A 12,812-nucleotide genomic window follows, 5' to 3' on the forward strand; every position below is an offset into this window, starting at 1 on the left:
TGTGTGGATAGATGTGGCTGAACCCTGTAGCAAGTATGTTGTGGAAATTAATAGGGCTTAGAGCATAGAAACCCGATCAGTGCGCTGAAGATTAATACGCACCAAACGCCATTAATAGCTTGTACTGAAAAGTACAAATGTACCGCTCTTTTGTATAAGGCTATCCAAGCGCTCGGCAGCAAAGAAATGAACAGACATGCTTGCTGTAGTCAATTCGATGCCATCTGGAGGGTTCCCTGTGAGTGACTGGCCCATCCAAGGCAGATTAGGTTTATTTAACAAAAGGGGGTTACAGGGAGTGGCTCCAAAACCACCAATCACAGAACATGTATACATTCAAAAAGTACAATAGGAACTGTAGAGTAGATGCCCATGAATGGACACGACTGAACAAAGGGAATCCCAACTGCAACAGGGCACATGGCTTCTCATCGTTCATTCATGTCAATCCACAAACACAGACTCATTACCTGTTAGTGGGTCTCATCAAACATGATTCATGTAAACCATATTTGATAGTGACCATTCTAATTGTTCCTGTCAATGAGGCTTTATCTGCATAAGACAATAGCAGCAGTGTTTCAGTCACACAGATCAAATATGACTAAAAGATGCCATCCATTAATCTTGGTAAAATGATAAGAATTCCATACCGCAAACATATCTCAGCAGTACGGGGCTCCGAATGGGGGGTATACATCTGTGCGATGGACTCTCTTTGATTGTGCCATCTCATCTTAATGGAAGGTTTTCACTAACAAGTCTTTCCTGCAATGACAGTTAAAGCAATAATCGCTATGAATAGCGATTACCGGTAAAACTGACACTGGGAGACATTATGACTATTTAACTAAAGAAATATCCACAATTAAATTTCCACAACAAGTAGTACCTGCTTTTAGAGCCCTGTGGGTTCAGGGACCTGTCCCTCCCAGGTGCAATACAACTCTGGAATGGAAGCGCTGCTGCTAGACGGCCCTGTGTGCAAAAGGCCTAACACTGTTGAAGCACTTCATGTGAAGTTATGGTTTTTCCATTTCCCTTTCCCTCTCACTGCTAAACCGCTTGTCTGCACACACAAATAAAGCCATGTGAAATAGTACTAATAAAGAAGTAAAATAGTATTTGAGATATTTCCTTTCTTTCTGTCCTCAGATTTACAGCAGCCAAAATTAAAAGTAACCTTCCAGAGGAATCAACAGCTGTATGGGACAGAAGGGGTCATGCCGATTACATTGTGCTTCTTGACTGGTTCAGCTCGGTGACGGATTTAAAGCTTGGAACAACACTTCAAAGTTTAAAAGATGCACTCTTTAAGGTAAGGCCATGGGAAGCAAACTATACACAATCATTTAGGAACTTTTTCACTCGTTTCAGTGGTGTGCCCAAGATGGGAGAACATTGCTGCAAATGTCCACTTTCTCCTGGCAAAGCTTTCATTATCATAATAAAGCCAGATAGAATCTAACTGGAGAACAGATACTTTCCTAATTGCTATCTGTAAGTGCAGATTAGAAAAGGAAGTTTATAGCTGATCCCCAAGGCCGCGACAAAGAAAATTATGGATGTATTTATCAGTTTATATAAAAAAAAAAAAAAGATACCAGCTAACACTAAAAATCTTGTATTATAATTGCATTTAGCTAAGGTACATATTGACCATATCCTTTGTAATAATAATAATAAATCTTTTTTTGTAATATAATAAAAACTTTTTTTTCCCAATGAATCGGTTTTCTTTGGCTTGTCTGATTGTATTGTAATTGATGGGATAATTGAGTTGGGTCCGCCCCATATATTTCATGATTTTGGTAAATCTAAACAAGACTGTATAGGGTTTGTACTGGGAGATTGTAGGATGTATGGTGAGCTTTAAACTAGTAATGGAAATTATGTGCTCACTGAAAAGTGAACCAATTGGGAGGAAGTGCTACTGATACTTTTCTGGCAGTATGTTCCTTTAAATAGCCCACACCAGGTTCAAAAATTCCCACTGCCAGTTTTGGTAGCTTTACTGGCACGTGTGACAGATTCACATAGTTTTTATTAGCGCTGCTTTTACAAAATGGTGCTAATACTGCTAGATTAAAAAATTTTATAGATGACAAAACTGGAAGTAATTAAGATTATTTCATACTTGGCGTGCAAAGACAAGCAGGGTGCCTGTCTCTGTACATGTGTAGCAAAACGGCTTGTTTGCCGTCACTTCCCCTTCCCCTCCCTACTAAGAGCTTTCTAACAACCAGTGGTCATTCAGACAAAAAATGATAGATAAACTCCAACACATACACAGACATGCAGATAGTGAGCTGGTTGTGTTTCAAACCAAGGATCCTGTTGCTGCAAGACATACATTCCAACCATTAAGCCACTGTACTGCATATTTTATTTTACAGGATTTATATAGCGGCAGCACTTTACAGTAGAAGGGCAACAGTGCAGTTCTAGTATAACACAAGAGGATTAGGAAGGCCATGCTTGTCAGAGTTTTCATTCCCACATAAGAGTGTGGGGGGAAAAAACAAACTACTTTTCTAAGTTGGTGTAAACTACAGGATTTTGTTTGGAAAAGCCTGGGCATAGAGAAACCTAGATGCTGCCATTACTATCTTGTTCCTTTTGAAAATGCTAGTTGCAATTTAACCACTTAAGCCCCGGAAGATTTAACCCCCTTCCTGACCAGGGCCTATTTTGCGATTCGGCACTGCGTGATTTTAATGGACAATTGCGCGGTCGTGCGACGCTGTACCCAAATGAAATTGACGTTCTTTTTTTCCCACAAACAGAGCTTTCTTTTGGTTGTATTTGATCACCTGTGCGATTTTTACTTTTTGCGCTATAAACAAAAAAAGCGTGAAAAATATTGTTATTTTTTCAAAATTTACATTTTTTTTTATATGAAATTCCCCAAAAAAAATGTAAAAATCAAAATTTATTAACATTTTTGGCCAATTTGTTTCCTGCTACATATGTTTGGTAAAAAAAAAATCGCAATAAGCATATTTTGATTGGTTTGCGCAAAAGTTATTGCGTTTACTAACTAAGGGAAAGATTTCTGTCATTTTTGGTGGGTTTTTTTTTTTTAACGAGTAATGGCGGCGATTTTTTTATTTATTTTTTTTATTTGTGGGACTGCGACATTACGGCAGACAGATCGGACCCTTGACTGACATTTTTGACACTTTTGGGGGTACCAGTGACATTACTACAGTAATCAGTGCTATACATATGCACTGTTACTGTAAAAATGACACTGGCAGGGAAGGGGTTAGCTTTATTGGTGATGCAGGGGTTAAGTGTGTCCCTAGGGGCGTGCTTCGAACTGTAAAGGGGTGTGGCTAGTGATGTATCACAGACATACGATCCTACATAGCAGGATCGTATGATCTCTGCAGTTAGATCAAGGAGAATGACAGGCGGCTTTGTTTACATTAGCCACCTGCCTTTCTCCCTCTCTATCGGGAGATCGCGAGTGACCGGCGGACATCGGGTCTGCCGGTCACACGCGCGGACTTGTTAGGGAACGAGCGGGGGCGGGAGCGCGCCTCCGGCGGCGCGCGCTCGCCCCCTAGAGGCTCACAGGCTAGCGACCTAGTCCTACGTCACTTTGCCTGTACGGGGCTGACCGCTGCAGTAAATAGTCGTGCGGCGGTCGCAAGTGGTTAAGGACCGGAGGATTTGGCTGCTCAATGACCAGGCCCTATTTTGCGATTTGGCACTGCGTTACTTTAACGGACAATTGCGTGGTCATGTGACACTGTACCCAAACAAAATTGACGTCCTTTTTTTTTCCCCGCAAATTGGGCTTTCTTTTGGTGGTATTTGATTACCTGTGATTTTTTTTTTTTTTTTGCGCTATAGCCAAAAAAAGAGCAACAATTTTGAAATAAATTACAATATTTTTCACATTCTTTTATATGAAATTCTCAAAAAAAAAATTTAAAAATCAAAATTTAACATTTTAGGCCAATTTGTTTTCTTCTACATATTTTTGGTAAAAAAATCGCAATAAGCGTATTTTGATTGGTTTGCGCAAAGTTATTGTTTTTACTAACTACGGGAAAGATTTATGTCATTTTTTATTGTTTTTTTTTTTTGTTTTTTTGCGGGACTGCGACATTGCGCCGGACAGATCCGACCCCTAACTGACATTTTTGACACCTTTTTGGGGGTATCAGTGACATTACTACAGTAATCAGTGCTAAAAATATGCACTGTTACTGTAAAAATGACACTGGCAGGGAAGGGGTTAACTTTACTGGTGATCAGTGGGTTAAATGTGTCCTTAGGGGGGTGATTCTAACAGTCAGGGGGGCGTGGCTTGTGAAGTAATCAGAGACATGCGATCCTATATAGCAGGGTCAGATAGCCTCTGTGATTACTTCAGTGAGAATGACAGACGGCTGTGTTTACATCAGCCGTCTGTCCTTCTCTCTTTGCTGCGGGAGATGGCGAGTGGCCGGCGGCCATTGGGAAACTGCCAGTCACACGCACTAACTCCCCAGCTAACAAGCATGAGCGCGCCACCGCCCCCTAGAGTCTCCTGAGTGAGCGACGTAACAGAACGTCGCTTTGCCCAGGAGCGGCTACCCTAATTCTTCTTCTTGCTGTTGGAGATGCTCTAGTGACCCTGCTGGATTTGCCCATATCTTTTGGGAGTGCCCTCAGATTAGTAGCTACTGGCGGGAAGTGGCCCAGTTTAGATCTACCCTACCTTCTATACAGATCCCTGTAAAAGTTGGTGTTTGCCTCCTGGGGTTAGTTGACTCTCTGGCTGTAGTAGGGCGATGCATACTCTCTTGGATCTCTTATTTTATTTTATGCCAGGAAGGCGATAGTGCTCAAGTGGAAATCAAACACAGCCCCTAATCTGCCCTTCTGGAAGCATTTAATCAATAAGGTTGTATCCCTATACAAAGCTACTTATTTGTCCCGGGATGCCCTAGGATATTTGAGAAGGTCTGGTGCTTGTGGACAGATTCGGAGTGTACAACAGATGATCAGGAGTCCACAGACTGAATTCATTCCCCCTGATAAGGTTTAGTTTATGATATAAACTAATTAATTCCTTTGCAGGGACTCGCATTACATTTGTTCAGGTAGGATTCTAAAAACGAGTTAATACCTGATGGTTGAGAGGGAACAGGAATCCCCTTCTAATTCATCAATCCTTGAAGTGATTTTATAGGAGAATGGCAGAGCGGGGTGTATGGAAGCTGTTTCCCCCCTTTTTTTTGGGGGGGGGGGGTTCGATAATAGGAGGTGTTATTAGTAATTCTATGTTTTATGTATTAGCTGGGGAATGCCCAAAGGCTATGTTTTGTACCTATACATCTCAATTTTTCAATAAAAAGAAAAGAAAATGCTAGTTGCCTGGCTGTCATCGAATGACAAGCAATAGCAGCCTCTAGGTTTGCGTGTTCATTTTTTTCCCTGTTATTCAGATTCTCTGGCTTTGTTTTGGGGTGGTCCATCTATTTTACAAAACACGATTTTGAAGTAGAAGAAAATGTATATGAATGTGAAAGCAATATCTGAAAATAGCTGTTTTGTTTTACTTCTAGTGGGAAACTAAAACTTTTCTCAAAAGTGAGCCTTTCATATTGGATGGCGGATATGAGAATTGGCTGCTTTGTTATCCAATGTTTACCACAAATGGGAAAGTATCTGTACCGAGGCGAAGCCAAGCTGAAAACACACTGTTGTCATGTAAGTTTGCAGCTCATCCAGTGTTCTGCTTTGTACTCGGCATGTTAGCTTAGTAATCTTGTTTGAGTTGCTCCATGCCTTGGATGCTTAGGAAACTTTGGACTCCTAATGAGCTTGGCCTTTACATCTGTTTTTTGGTTAGTTTTATTGTCTATTTCAAATATACTGTCAAGGCCAATGTGTATTTTTACCATCCCTTTTCTTCATGTAAAACTCCCTACAAAAAAAAAAAAAAAAAAAAAAAATCAAATTTGTGGGGTCCCAGTTGCACACCCAAGAGTTATGCCCTGCCTTACTCTGCAGACATCTATCCTATGCATAACTCAGTCACCCCCTCATTATCACCAATCTGATGGGTAAGTATAGAAAAAATGGCTGCTGAAGTTCTACTTTCATAGGCCTCTCTCCTCCATCAGCCTGCTGACTAAACTGTGATGAATTTGTCCCTGCGCTCACCGCTCCTGTATGATGATTGCAGGATTAGATTTACAGCATTTTGCAAAGCAACAGAGACTCCATTGTCTGTCCTGGGCTCTGCCAATCTTAAAGCGGCGTTCCAGCCTATTTTGCAACTTTAGTGATTCCTGGAGTGCTCGCTATGCTGATCAACATTTGGGCATTTTCAGTTTTTTTTTCGGGGGTCCCTTACCTTATTTTCAGGGCATTTTTGATTGTACTTCCTCCTTCTCCCTCCTCTGTGGCCACGGCCACCAACATCACTTCTGCCTTTGCATTGCATCCTGGGAGCTGTTTGTCATCACTCCCAGGAGGCTGGAATCAGGAAGAACTCCCAGAACACTCCCTGGAATCAGGAAGAAGGACACAGCAGATTACACTGCGGCTTCAGATGCCCACGTCTAGATGGCGTATCACCTCCTCACTGCCAACTCTAACCCCATGATCCATGATCTCCACACTAGTGCACCATAGCTGCATGCATTGCTTGCTTGGATACAGTAATAAATTGGGGATATCAATATCCAGGAACCTAATCTGGGCTATGATGTCTAGCCGGAAGTATTTAGTTCATTTTTTAATATTTAAAGTAAACTCCCTCCGCTGTTCCATTTTCTCCAGGTTTTATTTTATTGAGAAATCACTTTGAGAAACACCCCCCTGGCCCTACCAGGAAGTAACTGAAGAAATGTAAAAAAAAAAGTGGAAATACACTTTAAGACATGCAGATGTCTTTCCTACTGGGTGTTGTTGGGAGGTATTTGTCCATGTGTATGTCCAGCCTGTTGTGGACCCAGGATGATTTTAAATACAGATCGGAAAATTAAAAAAGTTCCTTAATTTTTTATTATCAAGATGACTGTACCTTGATTACATGACCAATAATAACTACAGCCACCAATAATAATTACTGCTTATGATATGTTTTAGGTAGGTAAGACTTCTATTAGCTTGCCTGTTTCTCATCAGTTGTTCAGAGCAGGACCTGGGAATATCTAGGCAGGCAGTAGAACCTTGTCACAACTGGTACTGACCAAGCCAAGATATTCCCTTACCCCACCAACAACCCATGCATGGTAAAAGTTTTAGTTGTTATAAATGAAGCTCTGGTATATTCCCTGCATAGTGTTCTTGTCCACTGTCTGCGGAAGACTTGCATCTCCGAACTTGTTGGTGATCTGCTACTCTTATGTGGAATATCCTTATGGCATATATAGGAGATACAGGAGCTCAAACCTCAGACCATTGTAAATGTAGGGATTGCTCAAACTTCTCTGAGCTTGATCTGACAAAGGCAATTCCTCTTCTCAGAAATATAACCTGTAAGCTGTGTTATTTTGGATGGCCTTACCAATGTGTGGGACAGTGCAGTGATGCGTATGGTGTATCTGGTACCCTATACTCATATTACTGTATTTTGCTTTTGGTGCAGTGAATTTCAGCTACCCGTCTCTGGAGGAGCCTCCACAACTGCCAGTTCCTGCTCCGTCCATACCAGTTAAACCAAGTCCACCACCCGCCACCCAAGTTGAACCTACTGCTGCACAAGCACCTCAAGCTGCCCAGCTACCTGAAGCCAGTAAAGGAGAAAAGATAAAAACTATTACATTTGAGAAAGTTGAAGAACCTGTCGCTGTAACACAGAAGCCAGAGCCTGCTCCCCAAGTCCATCCCTCAGATTCTGCAAAGCCTATACCACATGTAAGCATGTATAATGTGTGAATATATAGCATTTGAGCAGATTCCCTTCCAATGTGTGAATTACTTAGCAGTTCAATCTTTTGATTTTAAAAAAGTACAAAAAATTACAGCTTTATTATACACATTTAAGATGGTATTTTCTGATTTCCAGTTTTGCGAATCAGGCCTTAAAGGAAAAGTACTGCCAAAGCTCGTTTAGATGTACTTCTGTGGATCACAGGAGGGCACTTCGGTCTGCACTCGTGACCTGTTTTTAGATGACAGCGGGCTGAAACCCACTCTCACTTGACGTCACAGAGCCGTTCCAGGCTGGGAAAAGATTGTGGCCCGATGGTTGGGAGCCCCCCAGAAGCCTGGATTGGCATCTGGCTCAGCCTCTCAGCAAGTTGTTGAGAGCCTGAGCCCAACCATTCCTGCCCCCTGCACAGTCCAGCACTCCAATGATTGCTGGAGGGGCAGAGCAGAGAGCCGGTGACTGAGGGTCACAGCTCTCTGCTCACAGAGCACTGAGAACCAAGCGATTGGCAGTCATTCATTGCTTGGTTCTCAGTCTTGGAGCCTGCAGGGGACAGATGCAACATCCACCTAGGTAAATATGATCAAAAAAAAAAAACTTTGTCTTTTTACTTTTTGCTTTTCTTTAAGAAGTTAGACTTGGTCCGAAAACTTTGATTTTTGCATATATATTACAAAATGGGTGCAGAGTGCAGGGCTCAGGAGAAATCATCTACTAGTGCCTGCATAGCAAGCGGCTTGCTATGGAGGCATTTGGGGGAGGGGCCCAGAGCGGCAGCAGGGTACTCGAGAGTAGGATTGGGGCTGCTCTGTGCAAAACCATTGACATGTTTGTTATTTTAACAAAAAAAATGGCTTTACCAACACTTTAAAAGTAATGCGTGTTAACGCATATGTGTTAATGCACTCGGTGTGTGTGAGTAAAGCTGTCCTTAGATTAGCAAAATCTTCTTACAGATATGTGCCCTAGAACACCAATACTGCCCCTCAACATATACAAGGTTCATACCAACTCATTTGGCTCTAATTTTAAAGTGTATTTTAACTTAATTACTACCTTCTTTTCATCTTGTAAATGTATCTGTGCAAATCTTTTTTATTTTTTTTATTTTATATAGGTGTAACTAATTATATAATGCATAACTTGTTGATACAGGCAGATTCTGCTGTCTGAGACCTGTTCCCAAATGCTGTGGGGCAGTGGCTACCCTGTGCTCTCAACCAATCTGCTATACTGGGACTATTATAAATGCCACTATAACTGTTACATTTGCTGGACAGCTTGGCCTGGAAAATAACAGCTCTACTAGCTGGATTGACAGGTAAAAACAGGGGTGAGAGAGAAGCTCAGAAATACTGTCATGGAACGCTATTGACAGCCTGTTTTTTCAGCATGCACGTCCAACAGGAGGTGGCCGAACGGCCTGCTTCTGTCCAACAGGCTGCCATACACACGAGTCGAATTTCGGCTGGTTTTTATTGAACCGGCCAATGTCGCTCCCGGCATGCGGCCCATGTGTACTAGGCTTATGGTTAACTGGTTAATTTTTTCTTTGGATTCTTCAATCAATTCTTCACTTTCCTCTAATAACACAGTAGAGTTGTTGCATCTGGATTGCTGCAAGCTTGGGGGTGACACCCGGACCCTACAATGTTGGGATTTCTTGTAATGTTGCTGTGGACACTGGATCTTGCATGGGGACCTAACCTTTGCACTTCATGACACATGCGTGGTTAGCCGCTGGGTGCTATCTAGGTGTGGACTGGTCCATTCCTTTGGAACCGAGACCCTGAAGTTGAGGGTAGGCCCACCATAATTTAATGGAGCAGGCATATTAGAATATCAAAAAACATACAGTACCTCTTATCAAAAAACAGTAGTCAAGCTCCAGTCAAGTGTCTTTGCCTAGGCAAAAGGAGGATGGCATAAAGTCAGCTGTAGGCAGGAAGAAGCTATTCCTTAACACTGCAGCATTGTAGTTGGTTACAAAGTTGGAGGCAGCAGCAGGGAGCTGATCTGTGTGAAAAATATGTATACATATCCAAGAACTACACAGGATTGGCATTTAGATGCTAACTTAATTCAAGTAATAAATCCTGGCTCTTTTCTATCCTGAATAAAGATGGCTATGGTCTGCCTGAGAGAAAGGAACACATAGGCATTGTCAGGGAAAGTATTTAGACATCTGGGTGAAGCAATAAATAAATGCATAGGGGGGTCTCGTCCACACTGACTGCACACTAAATGCCCCACTTTAGTGTGCGGGCAGCTGTTAGTTTTGGCTGCAGTGAGCTTTGGTGAGGGGATGGTGTGATGCGACAGCAGTGCAGTGTGTTGTGCTGCAGGTAGTGCCTACCTGTGCTTTGCAGTAAAATGCTTCATGTCTACTTTGTTGCAGTGTGAACGGGTGATTAGCATTTATTCAGTGCACAAAAACGTGTCACCACACTGAATGATCCCTTACACGTTAACAAAAATTAATGTTTGATCTAATAGTTTTTCTTCTGTGATCTAGATCGACCGCACCAAGAAACCTTCCGTGGTGGTTAGCGAAAGCCCCAAAAAAATCACAACTGAAGTCAAAGACAGTAAAACAGCAATAAATGGTAAAGTTATCCCTGATCGTTCCACAAAGCCAGCGTTGAACAACAAACCCTCTAAAGTAGATGTGGATAAAAACACTCCAGAGAAGAAAGAGAAGACGGAGAAGCCTGTGGAAGACATCACAGATGTTGGTGCACCAGAAGAAAAAGAAACGATTAAGAACAGTATTGGCGATCCTGACCAGGAATCCCCTCCAAAGAAACCAGAACAAGAGACTAAAAAGCAGACCGTGACTGAGAAAGAAAAGAAGGACATAAAAAGCACGGGGGCAGACCAAAAGGTTTCTGATGAAAGAAAGAAAGAAGTGACAATATCACCCATTCTAAAGAAGGTGAGACCTGTGGGTCCTGAGTTGTTCATACGATGCATATACACAATTATAAATAAATGGTGTTCTTATTAAAAATCCTTGTGTCATTTAAAGAAAAACCCATGACCATATAATGAATATAGAAGAAAATACTCTGAATCAATACTCCACCAGACTTATAACTAAAAAATGTCCATGTCCAGTATGCAATAATAAAACTTAAAAAAACAACAAACCTCAAAAAATGTCAATAAATAAAACTTTTTTTGTGATGATCCAATAGAAATGTGCAGGTAACTCATCCACAGGAGCTTCACCCCTGTTACTGAACGTGCTCAAATCCTAAATTTGAGAGTAGATACCTCCACCAGCCACCATTAAGTGAAATGGTCTTTCGCCTTCAGGAATTGCCAGAACTGTCAATGTCCTTTTGCATATAATAAGGTTTTTAGGTTCTGTGTGGTCCTGCCTGATATGATCTGTCTTCACTAGCGGTCCCCCTGTTGGGATTATCAGTCCTCACCTCTCACCAGCAGTCCCCCTGTTGAGACCATATAGATCCCCTCCTCATGTCTCCTGTTTGGCTCAGGATATATAAGGAAGCATTCATAGCGCAATATTGCTAAAACCATCCATTTTTTTATGTTAGGAATATAATGTATACACTCACATTTAAAACCTCTTAAACCAGAAATAACTTGGCTGATTGCCTCCTCACCACACTTCCTGGTATTGGAGACATCAGAAATTACGTCACTGGCCCCACCCGACGCTTGTCACGTGACTTCTTCAGGGATGGGTACACAGATTATGCATATACACAACTGTCATATCTTTCAAGTGGGCTGTTTTTTTATTTACCTGAAGGTCCTGAACCCAGGGCATCCCCTATTCAAATATTAAAAACAAATGCAGCTAGGTGAAAAGGGTACTTGGGCATTTTACACACATGCACCTGAACCACTGCAGTTGAAAATGCCCATACATTATACCCATGTTTTTATGTGTTCCAGAATATACCCTGGCACAGCCACACACAGGCATTCATGTCTATAGGTGGCTGTACCCAGTACCTGGGCTTTCCAGGCAGAAGAAACTCACTAAAATTGACATTGCATGGGCTGTGAGATGCCCTTGTGCAAGAGGCCCGTTTTTTATTTATTTTTTTATTTTATAACCCAACAGTGTAAGTAGGTATACTTAATATGTATCGGCCCTCTTTATTCACTTGTACAGCAGCACTCAGACTGAAAGGAGGCAGATGAAGGGTTCAGGCTGGTGAGCTGCTTGCAAACACCGAACCAGCTGACAGTAGGAGAGAGCAAAAAGTTGACTCATTAGACTGCTGCTACTTCTTTATTATCCACTCACAGGCTGGGGGCAGGGAGGATACTATGTACAGAAACCTTTCTTTGCCTGCTGACAGGTTAGCTCAACTTAATAGCTGTAATCTTCAGGGGTTTTTCTTTCAATTGGCAGAAATTTGATGAATGGGGGAATTCATTGGATAACTACTTTTTTTTTTTTGTACTGCTATCTCTAGTCTTAAAGCGAAAATTCAGTCCCCCTGATTGTGGATTTGTCCCCTTCCACCAGCACGGACATTTCCTATAGTCCAGGGGCCAGGCAGAACCCTGCAGCACATCTTTTCTTGGCCTGGCTATGCTCATGCTTGCGCAGGAAAAGAGGTCATGGATCTCCTTCACTGCACCATCCTTGCACACTTGTGCATGGAAACCTGCTTGTTTTTGTTAAAGCGTGTTTTGATTTTATGACCGCGTTAAGACTTTTGGGGTCTTTCCGCATGGAACATCTTGCCTTTGGAATGTTTGCCCACTCTTCCTTTTAAAAGCATGACAAATCTGTCAGATTTGCAAGGGCATCTCCTGTGTACAGCCCTCTTTAGGTCACCACTCAGATTTCCATTTGGATTCAGGTCCGGGTTCTGGCTAAGCCATTCCAAAGCTTTGATCTCCTTTTGGTGAAGCCATTGTTTGTTGAGTTGGAGGTATGCTT

General features: G+C 42.0%; 1 protein-coding gene across 3 annotated transcripts in view; it reads left to right on the forward strand.

The window, feature by feature from the left end:
- Positions 1–12,812, forward strand: part of USP8 (ubiquitin specific peptidase 8) — a 103,112-nt gene that overhangs the window by 54,039 nt on the left and 36,261 nt on the right. For all 3 annotated transcript variants that reach the window (XM_082255627.1, XM_082255629.1, XM_082255628.1), the window contains exons 8-11: positions 1,156–1,318; positions 5,565–5,709; positions 7,598–7,866; positions 10,398–10,817. In XM_082255627.1, the coding sequence (XP_082111753.1) occupies positions 1,156–1,318; positions 5,565–5,709; positions 7,598–7,866; positions 10,398–10,817 (997 nt within the window). The remainder of the gene's footprint in view (positions 1–1,155; positions 1,319–5,564; positions 5,710–7,597; positions 7,867–10,397; positions 10,818–12,812) is intronic.

Source organism: Pelophylax lessonae (genome assembly GCF_965119305.1).
Source record: "Pelophylax lessonae genome assembly, chromosome: 4".
NCBI lineage: Eukaryota > Metazoa > Chordata > Amphibia > Anura > Ranidae > Pelophylax > Pelophylax lessonae.